Raw genomic sequence first — 25000 nt, forward strand, 5'->3', positions numbered from 1 at the left:
TGAAATTAGCAAATAACAACAGCTTTAGAACCAAATGCACTTTAATCACATAATGCTAAAAATATGAATGTAGCATGGTGATTGTGCAATTACAATTATTCCAATGATCCTGACCTTCAGGTGTCCTACAGGATATTAACAAAACTAAGAAAAAAAGTTTTTATCCCAATATATTTACATTTATTTATTATAATTTATAATAAAAGAAGGCCTTGTGTTTAGATCTACATGAGGTGTTAGATATACCTTTTATATTAATCAAGGACTGACTTTTGTAGATGCCAAAAAAAAAAAAAATCCTAGTTAACTGCTGGAGTCAGTGGTCTTCCAAACTAAAATATTATCCATAAGGTGTGTTGGAATTTTGGGATATATTACTGGTAGTGAATCCTCCTTACATGCCCATCGTGATTTAGGAATACATGTTGTTTTATTACCCAAGGAAAAAAAGATAACTTATTAGAATAAGGGTCCTGGTATATATATAAATAAATATGAGGTTTTGGTTATATGATTTGGTCAAAAAATATCAGAGTATGGTTCTGGTGGCTCAGACCTCTGACACACCTCCACCGGACAATTTCCACTGTGAAGCCAAATGATAAACATTACTCGTTACATTATATAGTTGAGATGAGTTGCAAAGCTCATATTTGTCAATTCTTTAATATTTCACTACAGCCAGAGACATCTTTCTATATGCTCTGATCTCAAAATCATGGCAATGGTTAAAGTTTGCATTCATGCATTGGGGCATTTCACTGGCAGCAGTTCTGCCTCCAACCCTCACAGAATTTTGTCCTAAACATGGATGAGCATAGTATCACCCTCACCATGGTGAAGGAATTCTAATTGCTGTATAGTACATATTAAAATGATCTTCCCTTACCATATCTTATTATATGCTGAATTCTTTTAAATATCGAACTTCTTTTCACACTCAAGAGCATCAAAGGAAACATAATCCTTTAAAAATATAGAGAAACGTGATCAATATTAATGATGCTTAGCCATAACACCGCAGATGTTGGTGGAACACACTTTCTATTCCCAACATCCTAAATCAGCCTAAAGGTTTCTTTTTAACCGTGGATGCGACTGTATATGTGATTTGTGCATACGTGCCTGCATATAATGTGTGTATGAGGCTCTGTATATAATGTGAATTAGGGAGTTTGTGCATAGCATAGTTAGGAAATGGTTGGTGGGTGGATAGGGGAATTGTCCTGATTTGGTGGATACATGTACATTGTTGGGTGCAGGGAGCTATGTGGGTGGGTTAGTTGGTGACTAGATGGCTGTGGGAATGAGGGCTTGGTGAAAGAGACAGGGTGGGTTCACATTACAGACATGCATGCTTTTTGCAAGCAAGTTGGGTGGATGTATGGGAGGTGAATGCATAAGAGGTGCAAACAGAATAACTCTATATTCATTGGTGGGGAACTTGGGTGCATGCACCCTGAACATACCCCGTTTGCCCACCCCTGGTCCTAATGGTGTTGGCATAAGTCCTATGTTCTTTGCACTTGCCCTGTCTTACACATCCCAACATTTTAAATGCATAGATAGAGGCACTTTTTATTCTAAGAGACATGACTGAGGATGAGGCCTTCCCAACACATATCTAACTTCATTGAGACAATTATTTACATATCCTACATAATACTATCAATTTGCATAATATTTTGTCTATTACAAAATTCAAAAACTTCTGATTTTAAACTTAATATGCATACCTACCGAATATATTTTATACATCATTTAAAGTATCAATGTAGAGGATTGATTTTTAATAGAGTCATAGATAACAAGACATGAAAATTGGTCTCAAAGACAGTTAGCCACCAATGATTAATCAGGATTTACTCCAATAAGCATGCAGGTTTAGTTATTTTACCCCTGGCTAGTTGACCTCTTCTTTTTTTAAATTGTTTATTTAAAAATATATACACAATCAATAAATGAATAATACAATAATCATTACGCAGATTTGAAGTTCTTGCATTTACTGCAACACCCAAATCTTTGTAGCTTCTGCAATAAGGTCTCATAACCAGGAAGTGGCTCAGCTATACATGATGCTAATTTCACTTTCTATAGCACTGCTGAGCTGCAGAGGTACTGGCAGTTGCAGTTTATATGTTATTATAGAATTAAGAACAAAATCTTTATAATTTTTTATAAAAAGAATGAATAAGAAGAGTGAACAATACAACATCAGTTGGAAAGTTGACTACAATTATTACACCGATGTACACAAGTAGGACAGCTCCAAGTGCTTGTAATATAGAACTCAACACAAACTAGTATTAGGGAAAACCAAGAACCTGGGAGCAAGGGAAAAGGGATTTAAGTCCCTGTGTTTGAATGTCAAGAGGATCCATTGACAATGCATGCTGTATCGACTGGTATTCAAGGTAAGGCAGTACAGATTTGGTGCTAGGGTCCCAATCATACTAATATTCCAAAAAGAGGAAAATGGGCAGGATAGGGGAACGGACATATGTACAAGACATTTACTTACAGCAGAACTCCGACCAATGTAACTCATGACATCATGCAAAGTTGTATTTTTGAGTAAAATTGAAAACACAGCAAGTTGGGCCAGAGGGGAAGAAAGGGTGGGCTTATGAAACAAAATACATATTTAAAAAAAAAAAAAAAAAAGAATATTAATATAAAACTGACAAGATCTAAGAAGGCTGAAATGATCAGCTGCGGTTGCTGTATCCCTTGCGCCACTTAAGCTGGCCTGCATTTTGGATCTGGACGGTCCTTTTTGGTGGGATCAGTTTGCTGTGCAAATCGTTTAAGGTTTGCTCTGGAATGGCACAAAATGAGTTAAAACCAGCATGAGAACGATGTGAGGACCTGCCAAACGGCACTTTTAGAGTTGTTTACCTTTCTTAGCATTTACTTGCATCCTGTTTTTAGTTAAATTAAAAAAAAATATCCAGCATAACTAAATTCAAAGAGCTACTACAAAGCAATTTTAGCAGTCCAGTATACTGTGACATCTTGCACCTCATATCTACAAATATACAACTGAAGTATTATAAACCAACCAGTTATTTCTATTTGTTTCATTTATACAATACTTATTTATGTATAAATTTATATAGCATAGTATAGTAAGAGTCTGACAGATTCCAGAACATTTAATTCAATATCTGGCACTCTAAATAAGTAAAACCCTTGCAATTTGTGTTTGGAATGCAAAGGCATCTAGCAGGTACTGCCTCAAACAATGCTGACTATGTACGTGGGGTAGGCAGCCCTGTTTTGCACATATAGACCCCATGCTTGAAAGTGACCATGGTGCTTGATATAACCCCTCATTCCAGTCTTGAGCAAACCATACGAATGTAAGTCATTAAGAAAATGTGTTTTCTGTATTACTTTCTAATATATCTGTTTTTTTATCTTGAACACATTATATATTATGCGTCAAGCTAAGGACATTTTGGTATTCTTTATATCAACATAATACCTAAATTCTATATGAATGTCCAGAAGTAAAAAATAAATCTGTATGCCACACTATGTCTCTGCCAGCAACTCTGTACATTATTAATTTAGACACCATACCTTTATAGCCTGAAAAGGATCATTTTGGGTTGTACTTGGTAATTGTAAAAAAAAAACACAAATGGTTAGAGTTTACAAGTATAGACCATAAGGAATTCAAAGAGAACTAAAGGACACTTTGTACTTGGCATGAGCAGATGAGAGCAGAGGCCCCCAACTCGGGCAAAAAATGCATCTCTTTTCCATATTCAAGAACACATTATTTTGCTTATAATACTCTGCGTATAACAGGTGGTATTGGGCTGGTAAGAAGAGATTTTTATGAACCACAGGATTTATATATTTTTTTCTTATTGCTAACGTTAAATTCTAAATTACATGTATATATATTTTTAAATGCGATACGATATTAAATGTTCATTTATTTTTATGCCTGGTGGGCTTATCCCTGTAGTGTACCAAGATTGCCTTGTAAATTAGAGTTTTTGATCTCTGTATTATAATACGTTGAACACAAGGTTACAGCTGTGTCAGAATACAATCTAACAATATAACATGCTCAGCCATGCGTGGATTCTTGGAGCTATTGTTATGGAGGGTTAAAAAAGAAAAAAAGAGATGAAGAAGGAAAAAAGAAAAGACATCTTTGATCAATCAAAACAGGCATTCAGAAGAGTTTCTGTGTGTTAATCCCTTTTCCAGTTCTAAATGATCTTTATCTAAAAACTCTCAGATATAAACACCATAGTCTGTCCATTTTTTCTTTTGAATGGAGATCAGCCTCGTCTATGATTCCTGCTTAGCTCATCTACGGGGATGAAATCTACATATCTGCATCGCTAAAGTTCTTCATTCTAGCTCAGAAGAAAGAAAAGTTAAATAACAAAAAAGCAGATGTCTGCTTTGGGCTCCTTCAACTGAAATTTGAAAAGTACAGTCGAGTTTATTTCTAGTCGACGATCAAAAGTGAGAGTGGAATTCAAATCTCTTCCCCATTCCCATATAATTTTGAGATTTAATTGCGTGACCACAGGTAATGTTTACTCCATGGATGATAATGACTGGGTACTTCAACCGAACTAGGTAGTGTGGCTTGTTTCTATCTCTCTCCAAATAAATATGTCAGTATGGAAAACAGATCATAGTTCAAGAGAAAATATCTCTAGAGTACACATCCGTAGGAAGCCATTATAATTCCAATAAAAAATTTATGAATACTTTTATTGACCTTTAGTTACACATTTGTCTTTTTTATCTTTCCTTATTGCTAAAAAGCCCTTTCACATCAAGTTTAATACATCTATTTGCTTCTCTACAGGATGAATGGAGTGGCTTGAAATATTCACAATTTGTGTCCAACACCATGTGATAAAGGAAAATATTTATTGAAACAAGCAAAAAAAAAAATGAAAATCAGGAAATTAGTGAACCAAGTTATAGTTTAATTCACACGCAAATCTTTAGAGCAATGGTTCTCAGGGATGCTAGTCCCATGTTGAACTGTCCTTCTGTAAGGTAAAAATTGAACCCTTGGCATTACAAGAACGTCTGGTCGATCCAAGAATTGAGACTATGCATGGATGTGCTTAATTTAGTTCCAATGTAAATACCTGATTGTTGAATTGAGGATTAAAACCATGAAGGATCCTATAATCCTTGAGTATAATCCCTAAGTATAAAAATGCAGCAACTTTATAGATTTTCAAAGCATGAAATACCTGGGAGAACGGTAAGCTCACTAACACTATTCCAAAAACAGCATCTCCTCCATCAGACCATAAATGTGGAAGAAAAATATGAAAGCTTTTCAAGTATATTTAAATTACAATATAATTCAAAAGCAGGGCCATGGTATATTTTGCTATATAGAAGCCATACTGCCCCCTAAAATCTATGGTGAATGCTGCTGCCAGGCTGATTTTCTCTCCTTTCGCTCCTTTAACATCTCACCCCTCTGTCAATCCTTACACTGGCTTCCTGTACCCTACAGGTATAAATTCAAAATACTAACCCTTACCTATAAAGCCCTAACCAACTCTAACCCCTCTTACATTTCTTCACTGATTTATAGGTATGCTCCCTCTCGGTCTCTCTGCTCTGCTGGTGACCTTCTCCTATCCGCTGTTTGCACCCTTACTGCTCATTCACGCCTGCAAGACTTCTCCTTTGGAACAGCCTGCCTACTCCTGTCAGACTCTCCCCTAGTCTTCAATCCTTTAAGAAGTCCCTCAAAACCCATCTTTTCAGGAATGCTTATGGCCTCCAAGAGTAACTTCTATCTCTCAAACCTTCCTCTCGCTCTCTCCTATAGGGCCACACTCCATTCTCACCTCCAGTTCTGCTACTTTCCCACCATGTCTATTTGCTGTCTCTCTCAATAACCTTCCTATTGTGTTTTTATACCCCACCTCCTCTAGACTGTAAGCTTGTTTGAGCAGGGCCCTCAACTAGCGATTGTTCCTGTTACATTTTGTCATTGTCTCATTTGGTAAATTCCCCTTTTATTGTAAAGCGCTGTGGAATAAGTTGGCGCTATATAAATACCAATAATAATAATAATAATAATAATAATAATAATATATTTTGAACTATCTGTAGGTTTATGGATATGTATCAAGAAGACAGAATTGGTAGGCACTGGGTGCCAGGATGTCCCTCTGGTTTTTGCCAAACCATTTGAAAAGGCACTGTATTTATTTAAATATGCATAGGGATTTGGGCTAGTGCACATGTAACTCTTTTTTACTTTGTATTTTATTGTATGTATTGGGGCTGATGTGTGCTATGGTCTTGCTGCTGCCCAGGGGTAGTGGGAGTGTGAATGCAGGACTTGTTTTTGTGTATGGTGCTTAGAGTGTCCACAACCTTTATGTTGTGTTTGAGTTTGAGTTAAATTTGAACACACCTTGCAGATAGCTTTTCATTACAATTTGATCTAACTAGAAAACGTCAAAGTGACAGATCTTGCCGTAAAAGCAGAACAATATTTTCAGTCAAAACATCCCAAAAATGGTTAAATTAGATGAAGTAGATATGAGAATGTAATTTGCATGAACCGTACTTTCATACTTGAAGATGGAAGGGGAAAAAATAACCTTTTTGTAAAGAAAAAAACTTTAAAGAGAAAAAAAAAAAACTCTAGCGCAGAGTAAAAAAAGGAATACTTGTTCTAAACACTATAATTTACAACACTTTCAAAAGGCTATCAATTAGGAAAGAAGAAGATGTGAGCAAAGTAAATTCCACCAATAACGTTTTCACAGCGACAGTAGGAAGAGCTGGTTATTTATAAGATATTTATAAAACTTAGTGTATCTTCTTTCAGTTGCAATGTCTGTACAAGGGTGTTTATTCTCTAATAGATTTGCAGGTAGATGACAACTGATTTGCACAACTAAAGCAAAAGAGATGAGTTTAAAAAAATGTCCAGTTTTGCAGAATTGGATATTGTCTTTATTCATATCTATTTGCCATAATTTAGCATCTCAGTTGTCAAGCCCCAAATAACTATTTAGTGAATAAACTCCCCTTTATAGTCTTCCCAATTGTCCTGATTTTGGCAGGACAGTTCCTATTTTATAGTCCTTTCTTCCCATGCTGGCCTTGGTCCCTGAAGTACAATATACAACTTCCACCTATTCACCCGTGGAAATATAAAGTTAACTTAACTTTTGGATACTTGCTTCCCTTTAAGTTACCTCCCAAAATTGGTAACTATATACAAGATATTATGAAATGCAAATAGGACAGGGATCCAGCTTGTATCACTAAAACATAAACATAAAATGCAACATATTGTAATATTATTATAGCCTTTTAAATCGCCCAACACTTCAAGGTTACACTCACAGATTGGTTGTAAAAAGTAAGCTATCACCAACAGTGGGACATACACCCCTAATCAGAGGGGAAGCAACCTGAAGGCTTACTTTTGACAACCAATCTGTGAGTGTAACCTTGAAGTGTTGGGCGATTGAAAAGACTATAACAATATTACACTATATTTTATGTTTTTGTTCCCTGAAGACCTGATTTTTGGGATACCAGAAAACAGCGCCCAAAAAGCGCAGCACGAGCATATCATTTATATGTGCTCATGCTACACCCAGGGCACTAGGACTATGCAGAGAGCACTGAAACAGTACTCCCTGCATTAATACACCCTCAGTGGGCTGGCTTGCTTGATTGGCAGGCAGTCTTGACAGATTGGACTGCTAGTAAGTTGGGTGGACCCACCCACATTCTGATTGGGTCTACCACCTTTAACTCCTCCCACCGCCATTCTAATTCTCAGGATGTCGATTTTGGGACCTGTTCTGTTATTGGAGGGGTGATAAATATCAAACACAATATCACTATGCACATTTGCTTGTGTTTCAGTCACACATATGGTGTAGATAAAATTAATAATTAAGAAGGACTTGAAAGCATTGTTATGACAAATAAAATCAGATTAATTACTTAGATACTTGCTAAAGTGCTTCGAAACCTGGATATATCTTACAAAGCATTTTTTAAATATTTGGCATTTTTGAACTCGTTTTGTTGAATTAATCTTTTTTGCTACCCTTTTTCTTTGTTTGGCACAATGAGCAATCAGCATCGTCAGGGAGTTCCATAAAGATTTTATTTTGTCCTGCATAGTGAAATACTTAGTGAGCTACTCAGAAATCATGTTCATCACAATTTTCTATCCACAGTTGATTTTGTTTTATTTAATTATAATTGAATAATAAGAACAATCATTACCGAGGGTATAAAAACATTGTTATTAAATTCTAGGATAGCCACTTTCAGAGTGATAAACTGAATTTGGTAATTACATTTAGTTATAGCATAGTTAAGTTAGACAAAATATTTTCGAGACCTTTATTCAACAAGGAAATAAATAGCGGTAGTGCCACTTGAAAAGCACTAGCACTTAACATGGTGCATTTCTGTAGGAAGAAAGTATCAATTTTATGGATTTTCTCCAGCCAGAGTTTAGATTTTTTTATTTTCAGGAACTACTTGGTTATGCCGACTTGTAAACAATCTGCACTATTGCATAAATCCAGTGCTATCAGAGTTTTTTGACTTCTCCAGCTAGTAAATATATATTGAAGCATTCTACAAGTTAATAGAGAGATCAGCTGACCTGGAGTAGAATGAAAACATATTTAATATATCGTTTTCCTTTTAAGCAGCATTTTCACTTAGACAGGAAATGTGTTGAAATGACAAGAAAATAAAAAAATGTAGGCTAAAGAAGCCGAACCTGGTTTATAGCCGAGTTGGAGAATTTTTCCAGTATGATTACTTTGGCCTAATTCCCTTGTCAATTCTCCATAACTGCCGTTTAGTAAATAATCCCATGTGTAAAGCGGGGGTTGGGCAGTGGTCATGTCTCAGTCTGCTCCATCAAGCTGTATAATGCTGTGTGCATCACAGTGACAGATGTAATAGAAAGTGCCTGTATTGATGTTAGTAGCAGTGCAGCCGGCAGATAACAGGGTGCTATCACTTTGGAACTTGGCGTTGGTAAGCTGTAAATTGCCAATGGGGAGATGGGATGTTAGCAAGCTATCAATGTTCACTTATTGGGCTGCAAACATGGATTTCAGGCATAGATCTAACTGTATTCTATTATCCTTAGCCTGTAGGGTGTAGTGCAGTGATGGAGAACATTTTTGAGCCCAAGTGTCCACATGTAGAAAGGTGACTCAAGAAAATACAGGGATGGAGAGCTAGCAGGGCCTCTAAGAGTCTTTCTTTCAGTGGGACAGTCACGCTTTCAGGTTCCTATCCTCCTTCGTGGTTTAGTTCCCTTGAGTCTCACATCCTGGGAGACCATGTAACTGTACTAGTGTAGCACAGCTGTGAGGTGGACACTAGGACCATGGAAAGAGCACTTCTGCAGTCTGACTCTTCTCAGGTGGGCCCCCCATTGTAGGTATAGATGAGAACTTCAGGATGACCCTTGTATTACCAGTGCTTGTCTATGGGGATATCATGGGCTGGGATGTCTGTCCATGTTGGGTGAGGTAAAACACCAGAACTTAATAACTAGTAGGAGTGTCCAAATACTTTTGACCGTATAGTGCATTTTTGTGTCCCAGTAGCTCACACATATGGTGTAGATTTGGTGCTCAAAAATCTATACAACTTCAGATGAAGAATTCACTGACAACTCTCAGTTAGTGGAATTTGACCATAGACACCTGTAAGCGATCCGTAAACCAACTTAGTGCATAGGGATAAGCAATGCAAGGCAGTGAAGAGTTAAAGATAAATTACACTTTAAATGGCAGGGTGAGCTAATTACTGCAGGAGGCCTGTCATCTTGACTTCCAGGGTATGACGTAGTTACCCAACATCTCTCAGTCGTTTGGAAAATCTATGTCAAGGTTGTAGAAATAATCCTTCGCTTATACCAGTGTTTACAAATCACAGCATGTAGAGCTTGAAATATACCGGCAGGGCAGTGAAGCCAAGAGAAGGGCAGCATGATGAGTCCTCCATAAACATTTTATTCATGGACCATTATAGCATCACTACCCATGAGATCACTGAACTGACACAATTAACAGCACCAGTAGTGTTCAATACATCACCATGGTGAATGATCTGACAGTATCCTCAGTCAACACCATCTTTCACCATCAAGAATCTATTGATGGGTAAGATGTTTGAAATTTTGACATAGTGTAAGTAAGAAAGTCTAGCGTAAGAGTGTTAAAGAGTACCGTATTTATCGGCGTATAACACGCACTTTTTCTCCCTGAAAATAGGGGGAAAATGATGGGTGCGTGTTATACGCCGATAACACATATTTACTTACCTGTCTTGAAGCTTGGGCCGGTGTTCAGCGCGCACCGCGGTACTGGAACTTCAATTTCAGGTTCCGGTTTCCGGCGGGACTGAAAGGAAGTGTGCACACTATTGTGTGCACACTTCCTTTCAGTCCCACCGGAAGCTGGAACCTGAAATTGAAGTTCCAGTACCGCGGTGCGCGCTGTGAAGCCGGCCCATGCTTCAAGACAGGTAAGTAAATATGGGACAAGACAGAGGGAAAGTGCACTAGGGGACACTATGGGAGGGGGGAGACACTATGGGAGGGGAACACTATGGGAGGGGGTGGAGAACACTATGGGAGGGGGGGAAGAATACTATGGAAAGGGGGGGAGAACACTATGGGAAGAGGGGGGAACACTATGGGAGGGGGTGGAGAATACTATGGGAGGGGCGGGAAGAATACTATGGAAAGGGGGGGAACACTATGGGATGAGGGGGGGAACACTATGGGAGGGGGTGGATAATACTATGGGAGGGGGGGGAGAATACTATGGAAAGGGGGGGAACACTATGGGATGAGGGGGGGAACACTATGGGAGGGTGGGGAGAATACTATGGAAAGGGGGGGGGGAACACTATGAGAGGGGGTGGAGAATACTATGGGAGTGGGTGGAGAATACTATGGAAAGGGTGGAGAACACTATGGGATGAGGGGGATGGGGGGAATACTATGGGAGGGGGGGAAATTTCCTGGAATTTCCTTCTGAAAATGAGGTGCGTGTTATACGCCTGTGCGTGTTATACGCCAATAAATACGGTATATGGAAGCATTATTTATAATATGCAATTGTGGTGGAAAGTTTTAAAAGGGGAACAGTCCTGTTCCAGGCTGATTGATCCACTTCTAGAAACATGTCCTAGAATTGAAATTTATAAATAACCTCAAAAGGGAAAGATGCATAAGGAATGACCTTCAGAATTTTTGTCTTTGTTCCTGAAAAGTATGTATAAAGATGTTAATGTGACCTTTGTGTGCAAGAAACAAAGGACACAATTAATCCAAATATGCATACCTAGGATGATAGCAATGCGATATTGTAGTGTAAAAAAAATAATCTAGAAAAATTTATTTCTGTAATTGTAATATATTTTTTTAAAATGTTTTCAGAATTATTCTTAAAAAAATGTTATAGACCTAACACTGATAAATACATTTGATGGAAAGCTTTCTATATGGGTAGATTGTTTACTCCTTCTCCCTAGTCCACATGACGAAACTTGCGTCCCAAGGTGGAACGCATATACCATCCGCCCATAGACGCATAAACCGGAAATGATGACATTGAACACTGAAAATTATGGAGCGTTCCAGCATGGAACACACGCTATACCCTCGTTGCCACCAGCTGGATCACATTGGAAGATTATCTACAGTATTTAAATGGAGGCTGAGGGGGAAGGAGTATACATCTCTGAAGAAGTCTACTTTTGCAAAACACGTCGACATTTACACCACAGAGATTCTGGTTTCTTGTCTTGGGACTCTATTTGTTTTTACACCGATCCTGGTCTCATTTACTCTATCCACATCCGCTGTTTGCGGACATATGCAGGTTTTTACCCATGATTTTGTAAGTGCAATCTAATACATTGTGTCATTTTATATCTACAATCTGCACTATTTTTTGCTTTCTGTTTTTTGCTACAAGCTTGACTACATTTTGCCAGATGAGGAATTCATCTCTACAAATTGTGATGGGCTTGAAAAATATCTAGATTCTTGTGAGTGCAATTTATATCTAGTGGGTGAAGTGATCCCTTACAATATTGCCCTATGTCAAATTTATTCTTTTTTTTAGATATCTGGCTATATATTAAGGTGGTATTATTTTCCTATTTTTACGGGATATCTACGTCTCTTATTCACATTCCACCTATTCTTTTGGTTGTTTATTTGTGTTTGTTGGTGTATAGAGGACACACTGTTTTAGGTGGGTGTCATATGTTGTGTATATATACTGGTTACCGTATTTATTCGAGTATAACGCGCATTTTTTTTAACCGATTTTTAATTTAAAATTAAGGGTGCGCGTTATACTCGAATAAATATACCTTCCAGGACCGCCGGGCTCATTACAAGCCCGGCGGTCCTGGGGGGGTGGGCAGCAAGCGTTTACTCACCTCCGTGCAGCTCCTCCAGCTTCCCAGTGTAAATCTCGCGAGACCCGCGGCCAGCTCTGACGCTCTGACGTCGTCAGAGCTGGCCGCGGGTCTCGCGAGATTTACACTGGGAAGCTGGAGGAGCTGCACGGAGGTGAGTAAACGCTTGCTGCCCACCCCCCCAGGACCGCCGGGCTTGTAATGAGCCCGGCGGTCGGTATTATTTATTCGAGTATAACAAGCACCCTAATTTTAGATTAAAAATCGGTATAAAATTTTATACCGATTTTTAATCGAAAATTAGGGGTGCGCGTTATACACGTGTGCGCGTTATACTCGAATAAATACGGTATATATTTTTGTGTTTTATATGGACGTAACACTGTTTAGACCAGTATATTACATTTTCAAATGTTGTGAACATGAGTAGAGAACATATAATATATATATTTTTTCAGTATAAGAGAAAAAAAGAGGGGAGAGAGAAGATGGAGAAATACTTAAGGAGAAATGAGCGAGGCAGAGAAGGTTATAGGTAAAATCCATATCTTAATAGAAAAGCAACACATTATTGAATAAGTCAATAAAAGATACATAGTTTCCCTGTAAGCAGAATATTGTCATTGTAGCATTTTGCTACAAAACGTATCAGAGACCAATGGTGGGCAATTGGACAAACGCTTATTTACTGCTTTCAAAAGGCCTTCAGTTGCTCAAGATAACAGCAAAGTCCATGGGTCAAGGTGTTTGGTAAACCTACAAAGTGTTTGGAGATGTTTCCAATATTGGACAGAATTCTTAAACTATGATTAGATCACTTTTAGAATGTGGCATTTTGCACAAGCATTTTTTTGCACATTTAATGATTTTATATGGAAACATTCAGACATTAATTGCTTTGGTAAACTTGTTTACCAGTTCAGTGTGGAGTTGACAGCACATCTATTCGGCATCTTGGTGGTTAAATCTGTTTCCAGATCCAATTTCCCACTCCACACTCTAGTGACGGTTTCTAACAGTTTTTGACCATTTCTTTCTACAGAGCATGCAAACACAGACTTAGCCAAACACATTATTACAAAAATATACATACAATTATATTTTAACTTTTAGATGTAATCCTGCAATATTGCAGTATTGAATGTAGTCCTCCCAACATTTCAAATGGACAAAGAGGGACACAATTTTAGAGGTGTGGATGGGGTGTTGCCAGGGCTGGACGTCTTCTGAGTAATTTTAGGTGACTTACTAATGACAATTTTTATGATTAAATTGTAGTTTATGACAATAACAATGTATCCTATTTACTACACATTTATTGTAGTTTAAAGACACATTAATGGTAGTATTATTGCTGTGCACCTCTGTTATAGACTCAGACACACCAATAATATGGAGCTCCTGGAAAAAAATGGACATTGGGATTAAAAAAGAGGGACTGGCTCTCCTAAATAGGGACGCTTGGGAGGTATGTAAATATGGCAGCTGCAGCAAGGACACTTTGATTACTGCACTCCTACTATTCCCAGTGTTACATCCCACAAATGCCTAGCATGCAAAGGATGCAGTGTTCAGCACTGTGTAAAGACATGGCTGCAGGTCTAGCCTACACCAGAGACCAATTCAATTAAGTATAATATTATGTCCCATATTGCATCCTTGCAGGTGTTACCAGTATGCATACTAGAAAGTAGTACATAGTGCATTTGTAAAATGTTTAACACTTTGCAATTTAATACAGCCACATGTTACAGTAAAAATGACAAATAAATTATATCGCAGATACCTAAAGAAACAAATTGCAACAGTCACTTTATTTTCAGTTCGGTTTAGACAATCTCATTAGCATAGTGTAATCTATTGTCAGCAATCACATCACTACAAACAATGAGTCTATTTTAAGACACATTTTACTATGAAATAATTGTAGTAAATAAATACAACTGGATGCTGCACTGAATGAATGAAAAATATTGGTGTCACATCTGCTCAGCCAATCTCCAGTTACGAAGACCACCGGCCGCAGCAGTAACAGTATCCTTCCTGCAGCTGCAATATTTACATACCTCTCAAATGTCCCTATTTAGGAAGGACAGTCCCTATTTTGGTCCCAAATCCCTCTATCCCTCTATTTTATCCCAATGTCCCATTATCCATTGCCAAAAATAGTGCGAAATGTTAAATACTCTTATACTAGTTTATTCATGAAACAGTGAATTCAAGTAAACTGTAACCTAAATTCCAAATTATAGGCAAAAATAGATGTATTGGAAACATTCTGTTTTTTCAACTACATGGGGCCTAAATTTTGCAATTTAGTTTCCAATTCACAATAATTCCCTGTTTAAAGAAGAACTGGTACTTCTTGGGATTTCTAATTCTGTTTCTAATTAAAAAAAAAAAAAGGTGTATTTGCGATATATGAAAGTCTAAATTCATTGTAGAAATCCACATATCTTTATCTTGCAACTGGGCACCTCCCATCTTTCATGTCAATCATTGTTATAAACTCTGTCTATTGGCTGGCAGTCAGCATGGAGAAAAATCAAAGACATTTCACAACGTTTCCATTCTCCTCTTCTCGGTGTTTGCCCTGACTTTGCCTTGTATAAACTGGATTATAATGTAATCTCATGTAAGAAAGGTTAACACTTACATATATGTGATTTTGAATGTTTTATTTAATTATGTAAATTCAAAGTGTCCGTTCCCATTTATAATCATTACATCATCTACCTTCAGCAGGAGTCACAGTAACTCGGATTATAACAGACAATATTTGTGGTGTAACAAAAGGAATTATAGTAAATTGACAAATTCTAGGCCAGATAAGGCAAGAAACATAAGATGTGTTAAAGAATGTTTATTTTGCCGTTATTTTAATATGTTCCTACCCAACTGGTCTCAGCAAGACGAGCCTTGTGTATCTGAAAAGGTATGCAGAGGTATCACATATGCTAATATGAAGAATGAACTACCCCCCACATGACTGAAGTCATTAGAAAATTCTCTCCCACCAAGACTCAGTTTGTGATCCAGTACAGCTACCTATTATTACATGATATCAAAACCAAACCACTGTTCACAAGTAAATGGAACAGTGGCACTCCAGATGCTGTGGACTACATCTCCCATAATCCTCTAACAGCCATAAAGCTGGCACAGCATCATGGGAGATGTAGTACACAACATCTGAAGTGTCAAAGGTTGCCTATTCCTGGACTGGAGCCAAGGTCACACTAACATCCACCACACGTTAATTTGTAGGGGCATGATCTGTTTTTGAGTTACACAAGCTAAAGCAAAAACAAAAAAACCAAAAACACTTTAGATCCCAACATATTTCCCTACTTCATAAGTAAATATGTGTAAACGCAGTATATGATGATAAGTGTATATTATGTATACACGGCAATTCTAGAGCAAGGTTCAAAATGTGAAGCAAACAGTATTCCATTGGTTTCCATGGTAACTGCTCTACGTTTAGAACATTGCTCTTGAGTTGACTTGTATGCATACTGCCTAAAATATTTTGCTTAAGGCTTCTAGACTTGTTGCATGCTACTTTACAATGTTGGGTTTGACAGCACAGTCCAGTTTCCGGGGTCCTGTCCCATCGTCTTGTGTGTGTTTCCTGGTGTCCTATATCTGGGAATGTGAGGGAACTTGTTTTAATAGAGCACTCAGCTCATGGTCAGAGTGATTCAGAATGTCCTGTGTATGGGCAACCCATATTGTGGCATGCAATCACGCCAGGCTAATATGCCCCCTACTGGGCATACCTGCCCCTTTTCTTGGCAGGCCTGCAGGTTTGTGGGACACCGCTTGGGCCTACCCCTTCTCCCTCTTTGATCACTCCTAATGTTGGGAGGTATTCTTGCAGGTACCAACAATGACACATATCACACTGTCTTACTTTGTATTCTTGAGTTGACGAATGGCGGAGAAAGATTGTCGTGAGAGTGGGAACTCAGATCCCTGCTTGTCATATGTTCATAATGGGTTCCTTCCCCATAATTCTGTTAAGAAAACACAATGGTTATGGTTAGATCATTAACACAGAGGTTAGAGCTATGTACAGCAATCACAAACAATACAGAAAACATTTTTTACAATCTACTACTGTACAACACAGCATCAATAAGCATGCACATGCAGGACTGGTGAATAATCACAGAGGTAGGTCTAATCAAAGACACACAATATATCTTGAAAGTAAAAAAAAATAAACACACACAAAGCATATTATAATTTGCCATTTAATTTATAATCTATTAATATTTCATTTAAATTCGTATGACAACATCAGAGTAAAGTCCTAACATAGCCCAGCAAACATGTGCCATTAGATGCATGTGAAACCATGCAAGGCTATTTCAAGGCATTCCTGCCCATATGTTGGCACTCTACATGGTTCTCAGTCTAGCAGGTTTACCTAACAAAGGGATGACAAGGGCCATGCACCAACAACTGGACATTAACACAACCTGGATGCATTCCCTGTTGTAGTAGCTAAGACTTAACATAGTGCCAGTGATTTTATTTCAATCCTTCTGCCTATCGGTTGTTTAGTACAGTGATGGCTAATCAATAAACTTAGTGGCTCGGAAAGGGTCCTTTGGCATCAGTGAATCCACCTATCTCAGTTTTCAGCATTCACCCCAGTTCTCAATGCTTCTCCCCGCAATGCATGCACAGCACATACATTTTGTACAATGAATTCCTCATTATGATGACCCCACCAGAGGGATTGGGCTCCCCCCTTGTCCTCAATCCATTTAAAAAAAAAAGACAGGTCTAAGAAAAACTGGAGGACTTGACTCTTTGCACCATAACCATTGCAATAAGTCGTTTGGCGTGCACCTTTAAAGGACCATTCAAAACTCCTAAATCGCTTCAGTTATAAAAATGCCAGAGAAACGGGTACTCTTTACTGTCAATCAGACCCTGCCCCCCAATGCTTCTCTTTGAGAAGCACTAGATTCATTTGGAGATCATCACTAGTGTTAATCTCCCAGAGGCAAAGCAGAGCTGTGTTGAAGAAACCCTCTCACCACTGGATTACAGGTAACTTTTTTTTAATGCATTGTGGAGGGCCCAATAATCTCAAAGTAAAAATTAAAAACGTATGTATTTCTTTCTAACAATATAGAGTTCATTTAAGTAAAAGCACTTTCAGGGTTCAGAATTTAAGTAATTAGTGACTGATTAATATTTTCTAACCTGCGGCCTGTAACGCGCATTATCAAAGTGTTCTCAATCCAAAGATTCACATATGTTTAACTGCTGGTGTCAAAGTCAGAACATTCCATTGCTTTGAAACCAGGACTAACTGGTGATTAACTCATTAGTCTTGCTATGTTAAGAATGACGGACCAGTAATAAAATTGAAAAAATAAAGTAAAAAATGGTGCCTTCATCGGGTTTTTGATTACATCATCAAGGCTGAAGGTTACATCAAAATGAGTTGGTGATGCTGCAGGTTATATTATCTTAGTACAGGATTAGACAACCTACGGCACTCCAAATGTTGTGGACTACATCCCCCATAATACTCGTACACCCATAATGCTGGCAAAGCATCATGGGAGGTGTAGTCCAAAACATCTGGAGTGGTATGCCTGTCTTAGTATGATGATGATGCTGTAGGTGTCATTATCTTACTATGGACATCAAATTATGTTTGTTTAAGAAAATTCCAAAATTTACATTTCAGGTATTGCATGTGTTTTTGCTATGTTATAGTTACAGGAATTTTTTTATGGTTTAACAAGGGACCATGAATTAGTGCATGCCATTAAGTTAGGTTAGGTGGTTGTGGTGTTCATTCTGCTCATGGCCAAAAACATTATATTTAACTTTTTTGGGGGTAATGGTTAATTGCTATACAAGTGTTCTTTGCAAGTCATTTTATATGTTGAATTCATTAACAGGGTTCAAAGTAAATCTAAAAATTTAGGGTTATAATACCCAAACTGGAAAAAATGTCTAAGTCATCTATGCTTCCAGTTCTAGTACTTTGGCCATAAGTTTGAAATTCACTTTGAATTCTCTTTGAACTATCACATTACTGAATAACCCTGTCCGTGTTTGATGGTTTAATAAAAATGCAGATAAATCCTCTTCGGAAGAATGGTGAACACTGAAATGTACTTGTTTAACATAATATATAGGGCCCTTTTCATAGGCCTGATAATAGTAAAAGTGCCATCATGATGGGATAATGATCACTTAAACATTATTAGCAGCTTATTGGCTGCGGTTAACATGACGATAAATCTCAGATATGAAATTATAATTTTTTATAATTTTTGCATACCCAGAATTCTTCAGTAAAGAATGAATGAGTTGAATGCGTGAATTCAGATAGAATTTCCAATTTTAGACCTATCTACACTGAAAATACAGCTGACATGATATTCGAAATTCACTTGGAATTCCTGACAATGCATATTTTAACTTATAGCCCTAAGTGAGTTTAGCTCGTGTGTAAAAGCTATGCAAGTTCTAAATCGTAGGTCTGTAAAAATTCCTTGAAATGGCCAGTTCCTATAATAAAAAAGCAAATGTTATTTGAAAGTTTAGTGGTTATTTTTTTAAATTTAGTGGCATTTGTGTTTTACTGTGCAGATAATGTCAACATATTTTTGTTTGTTTTGAGTGGTTGACGATTGTTTAATGCTTTTTTGACCTAAATTATAGAATAACACCTGCAGTATTGGTCTGATCCACAAGAGGGAGGATACAAAAGCAAAAATAAAAAAAACCCCGCACACAAACTTATCCTTTATAGACACTTTTCTGGTTAAACTGCAAATATGCTCCAGGCACATGCAAAGGCTAGATTACAGTTATTTATGCTGGGTGGATTTTTGAAAAGAGATACATAGTTTTGCTTCAAATGTAATACCTTTCTTTGCCTCTTTCCCAACCTAGGTAGGTGTGAGATGTCATCAGACTGCGCAGGGAAGGTTTCTGAGGGTCAATATTCAGTATAAACCTGACTACTGAACTACAATACTCATAAAGCACTGCAGTGCAATGATTTATACATAGCAATGCCTTAGAAATATATAAAGGGAATCTTTAATTTCTATTCACCTTCAAGGGAGCATCACAATTGGCAGAGTTACTTCCTGCTCTGGGAAAAGTTTACTGAGCATGCTGCAAAGCTCAGAGATATGATACATATACACATACTTTTTATATGTATATACTTTATAATGTATTGTGTATCTTTTCATATTTGAAATAAACTATTTATATAATGAGTTAAAAAGGAAAGAGTCAGCTTTTAAATATTAATAATTCATGAATAATTTTTCACTAGCGCGTTGACTTTACTTATTCTGATAAAGTCCAATGTAGAAAGCTACTATACAAACTGTTAACAAACTATAAACGTTTTACATGCACTACATTTAATAAGACTTTTTGAAGGAAATTTAAAAACACAATAAAAAGCAGAGATGTAAACTGGACCTACCCAAGTGCTACAAGAACCCCAGGGCATGCCGGGGGACATTAGCACTTTTTTAATTATCAAAGTCATAATTAGATGCTGCTTCTGTGTCTATCCCTAAACTTTACAGGGAAATGGTGCTTTACATTAAAGATTAATTTCAAATAATTAACCAAATGTGAAGCGCAATATCTAAAACGTAATTTGGACAATGTATGAATGTTAGAGACAAAGGGAACTCTAAACGTGAAGAAGGCCCTGTTCAAACAAGCTTGCAACCTATGATAAATTGAGGTAGGTAGATGTCATTAGGTGCTTTGGTGCAGGGCCGGACTGGCCCACCAGGATACCGGGAAATTTCCCGGTGGGCCGCGGCACCTGGGGCTGGGCTGACAGCCCCATTCAGTGATCAGGCTCCTGAGATGCCGGCCATGTGTGAGCTGTGCAGCCGCACAGGGTCCCATGGGAGCAGGGGGCGCCAGGCGGCCGGCACAGCTCACACATGGCCGGCCAGGATCATTAGAAAAAATAAAAAAAAATTGCAGCGCGGGTGGAGCTTAGCATGCGGCGCGGGCGGAGCTTAGCGTGCGGCGGGGGCCTGGCTGACTCCAGCATGGGAAGCAGGAAGGAGTCCCTGCTTCCTCAACAACCAGCCTCCAGGAGCTCCAAGGGATGTGGAGGTAAGAAGCAGGTCAGTGTGTGACTGCCTGTGAGTGTGTGACTGCCTGTGAGTGTGTGACTGCCTGTGAGTGTGTGACTGTCTGCCTGGGTGTGTGTGATTTTGCAACTGTGTGTGTGACTGTCTGCCTGTTTGTGTGTGTTTTTGTGACTGTGTGTGTGACTGTCTGCCTGTGTGTGTGACTGTCTGCCTGTGTGTGTGTGTTTTTGTGACTGTCTGCCTGTGTGTGTGACTGTGTGTGTGACTGTCTGCCTGTGTTAGTGACTTTGTGTGTGTGACTGCCTGTGTGTGTGTGTGACTGTCTGCCTGTGTAAGTGACTGTGTGTGTGACTGTATGCCTGTGTGAGTGACTGTGTGTGTGTGTGACTGTCTGACTGTGTGTGTGATTGTGTGTGTGACTGTCTGCCTGTGCGTGTGTGACTGCCTGTGTGACTGTCTGCCTGTGTGAGTGACTGTGTGTGTGTGACTGTCTGCCTGTGTGTGTGTGACTTCCTGTTTGACTGTCTGCCTGTGTGTGTGACTGTGTGTGTGACTGTCTGCCTGTGTGTGTGACTGTGTGTGACTGTGTGTGTGACTGTCTGCCTGTGTGTGTGACTGTGTGTGTGTGACTGTGTGTGTGACTGTGTGTGTGTGTGACTGCCTGTGAGTGTGACTGTCTGTGTGTGTGTGACTGTCTGCCTGTGTAAGTGACTGTGTGTGTGACTGTATGCCTGTGTGAGTGACTGTGTGTGTGTGTGTGACTGTCTGACTGTGTGTGTGATTGTGTGTGTGACTGTCTGCCTGTGCGTGTGTGACTGCCTGTGTGACTGTGTGTGTGTGACTGTCTGCCTGTGTGTGTGTGACTGCCTGTTTGACTGTCTGCCTGTGTGTGTGACTGTGTGTGTGACTGTCTGCCTGTGTGTGTGACTGTGTGTGTAACTGTCTGCCTGTGTGTGTGACTGTGTGTGTGTGTGACTGTGTGTGTGACTGTGTGTGTGTGACTGCCTGTGAGTGTGACTGTCTGTGTGTGTGACTGTCTGTGTGACTGTCTCTGTGTGACTGTCTCTGTGTGACTGTCTGTGTGTGTGTGTGTGTGACTGTCTGCGTGTGTGTGTGACTGCCTCTGTGTGACTGCCTCTGTGTGACTGTCTGAGTGTGTGACTGTCTGCGTGTGTGTGACTGTCTGCGTGTGACTGTCTGCGTGATTGTGACTGTCGGCCTGTGTGTGTGATGGTCTGCCTGTGTGTGTGATGGTCTGCCTGTGTGTGTGACTGTCTGCCTGTATCTGTATGTGTGGATGTTTGCCTCGGTGCCAGTGACTGTCTGCCTGTCTCTGTATGTATGGATGTTTGCCTCGGTGTCAGTGACTGTCTGCCTTTGTGTGTCTGCATCTGCTAGTGAGTGAGCGAGCGAGCATCTGTGTGTATGTGTGTGTGCGCGCGCATCTGCTAGTGAGGGAGCCTCTGTGTGTGTGCGCCTGCTAGTGGGCTTGTGTGTGTCAGTGAGCTTGTCTGTAGTGAATCTGTGTGTTTGTGAGCTCTTCTGTAGGGAGCATGTGTGTGTCAATGGGCTTGTCTGTAGGGAGAGTGTGTGCGCATCAGTGAACTTGTCTGTAGTGAGCGTGTGTGTTCGACAGTGAGCTTGTCTGTAGTAAGCTTGTGTGTGTATTAGAGTTTGTATGTACAAAATTTGTGTGTGTGCCAGTAACCTTGTATGTGTGTGTCATTGAGATTGTCTGTCAATGAGCCTATTTGTGTGTATCAGTAAGATTGTCTGTGTCTGCATGTGCTTATGCTTTACTGTATAATTTAATTACCCTGAAAGAACTAATATTTTGAATTAGAAGAAGAAATGTATCAAAATCCGTGGAAAAAAAAATGTGCCAGCCCCATAAATCATTGTGCTATGTAGGGTGTATGTATATATATAAAACTTAATTTTATTGAAATATTTAAGAGAAGATCAACGTTTCAGTCCCTCTTGTGAACTTTCATCATGATCCTGATGAAAGTCCACAAGAGGGGATGAAAGTTGATCTTCTTTTAAATATTTCAATAAAAGTTCAGTTTTAAGGAAATCCGAGAGTGCAGCCAACTATTTTAATTGCATATATATATATACACCCTACATAGCACAATGACTTATGGGGCTGGCATAGATTTTTTTCCAGGGCTGCTTCGTATCCCCAGTCCGGCCCTGCTTTGGTGTCTATGGACACTTCCTGGTGAGGTGGAATGACAGTGTTATGACGCTGGCTTTCCTGGTTTTAAGGCAGTGATGTTATCACTGCTCTAACCAGCCAATACTCTTTGCTATGCAGAGTTCACAACATTGGAAATTGTGGTTCTTGATAGACTGTTTACCCAAATCCCATATGAGCTAGCTAGATAGGTCAGTTTTTCTAAAAGCTATCTGTGCAATCAAATGATATCGATTTTACTTCTTACTTACAAGAATAACTCTACTTACAAGGTTCTAATACCATGTTGACTAACCACAATGACTCTTTGGAGTGTGTATTGCAATGAATTTGAAATGTAAGGTTATCGGGGTTATATATTGAAGTGAGAATTCAAGGTAGATTTCAAAGTAAAGGTCATAATAGCCTAACTGGAAAAATTATGCCATGGTTTAATTTCAGCTACTTTGGCCTTAAATTTCAAATTAATTTTGAATTCACTATGAAATCTTGCTTTAGTGAATAATCTTGTATGTGCTCAGTTCAATCTTCATCTTAAGCAGACAAAAGATCTTTCGCAGGTATGCTTTAACTCCCACAATAGAGTAATCTGTTTGTAAAAATAATCAGAAGTAATGGAAGTCTAAGGTATAACTATAGCAATATAAGAAAACGTAACCATGTATAACTAACAGCTACAAAATGGGTTGTGTTAAATTTAACCACACAAGACATCAGTATACATATATGAAAAGCCACAGAAGGCAATTATTGACTTCCACAAACAGTTTACGAATTCTTTCTAAAAACCTGATACTTATATTAATATTATAACACTTGTCCTCGTTATCCATTATCGTGACCACTAACCATATATGGTAATTATTAATATAACCCAGCTGATGTTGCCCTACAACTTACATCGTCAGACACCATACACACACAGTCAAAGAGGTTACAAAACAAATCAAAGCAGTAATAAACAAAAAACAACAACAAAAAACTGCACAATCAACTGTACAAAAATAAGATATAGTGAGTGAAAGAAAGAACAGCACAGGCACACATTCAACATGAGCAAATTATTTCATATTTCTTTAGGAATAAATAAGGCCACAATTTTTGTAATTTTCATTACTAGCATAACACTGATCGCTGGTATGAGTTTATACAAGACATTCTGCACTGCCTGGCATTCTATTACCGATAAACTCTGAGCATTTAGAATTTTATTTATGGTGAGACGAATTGTGAATCCAAACAGGATTTCGAATAGTTTCCTTTGTGGTGCATTCCACTGTTGTAATGAATGTAATTTTCTGCCTGAAGTTGACATAAATTGAATGAAAACAGGCACATATGTTCAGTAACTTAAGAGTTTGTTGCTTTTTTTTCTTCACAACTGTTTACAGGACTAAAATCCCCTTTAGTACAATACCAAGAAATAAACGCAGACTGTGCCATGCAAACCCTACGCAATGTCTTGGAGTCTAGTCAAAATAATGTTAGTCAGATGAGTAAAAATGTGGGACTAAATCTGTTTCTAGTCAACAGCTGAGTGAGGTTCCTGTGTAGCTACAAATAGCCAGGTGTGATTGCAAAATAATTCCATTTTAACATCCCTTAATCAGAGTGAGCCAGGTGTGCTACACAGGTAAACTATATGTGGACAGATACGGTATATCGACATTACAGTTACAATGCATGTGCTAATCGAAAAATATGTAATAAGAGCAATTCCGGGTAGAAGTTCTTATAGTGAAGCATAGAAATAACAGTACAGTGATGATGGTTGCAGTTTTACAATACTGACCCATGATATGGTCCTACACATCCTCCAGGTCCAAAGCACATTTATAGTGCATTGAAAATTGTATTTGATCCAATGGATCTGTTTCAATATGAATAGTAAAACTAAAAAAAGGTGGATAGCCTTTCCAATTTGGGAACAATTTCCTCTACTTATCAAAGACTGCTATGCTCTATTCATTGAGGGATTGGGAATGAGGATGAGACACAGGGGGGGAGCAATGTTGAAAAAGTTGAAGGCGAGATATTTCGAGTGAATGTGACGTATTGGGAAGACTCTGGAATATGTGAAACAGTGGGGTGTTTAGAAAGACACTAAGGATGAGTATAGCCACGTTTTAGATGAGACTACTGAGAAGGAGTGTAGAAACACAGGGCTTGCATGTTAGGATGGAAGTAAATGAAATGGAGGTAAATGAAAGATAAAAGT

At 38.6% G+C, this 25000-nt stretch overlaps 1 protein-coding gene across 13 annotated transcripts in view; it reads right to left on the reverse strand.

Annotated features, from left to right (window-relative positions):
• The window catches only part of TCF4 (transcription factor 4), a 322114-nt gene that overhangs the window by 202761 nt on the left and 94353 nt on the right, over nt 1-25000 (reverse strand). For all 13 annotated transcript variants that reach the window (XM_063453921.1, XM_063453916.1, XM_063453918.1 and 10 more), the window contains one exon: nt 16379-16481. In XM_063453921.1, the coding sequence (XP_063309991.1) occupies nt 16379-16481 (103 nt within the window). The remainder of the gene's footprint in view (nt 1-16378; nt 16482-25000) is intronic.

This window comes from Pelobates fuscus, chromosome 5 (genome assembly GCF_036172605.1).
Source record: "Pelobates fuscus isolate aPelFus1 chromosome 5, aPelFus1.pri, whole genome shotgun sequence".
Classification (NCBI taxonomy): Eukaryota; Metazoa; Chordata; class Amphibia; order Anura; family Pelobatidae; genus Pelobates; species Pelobates fuscus.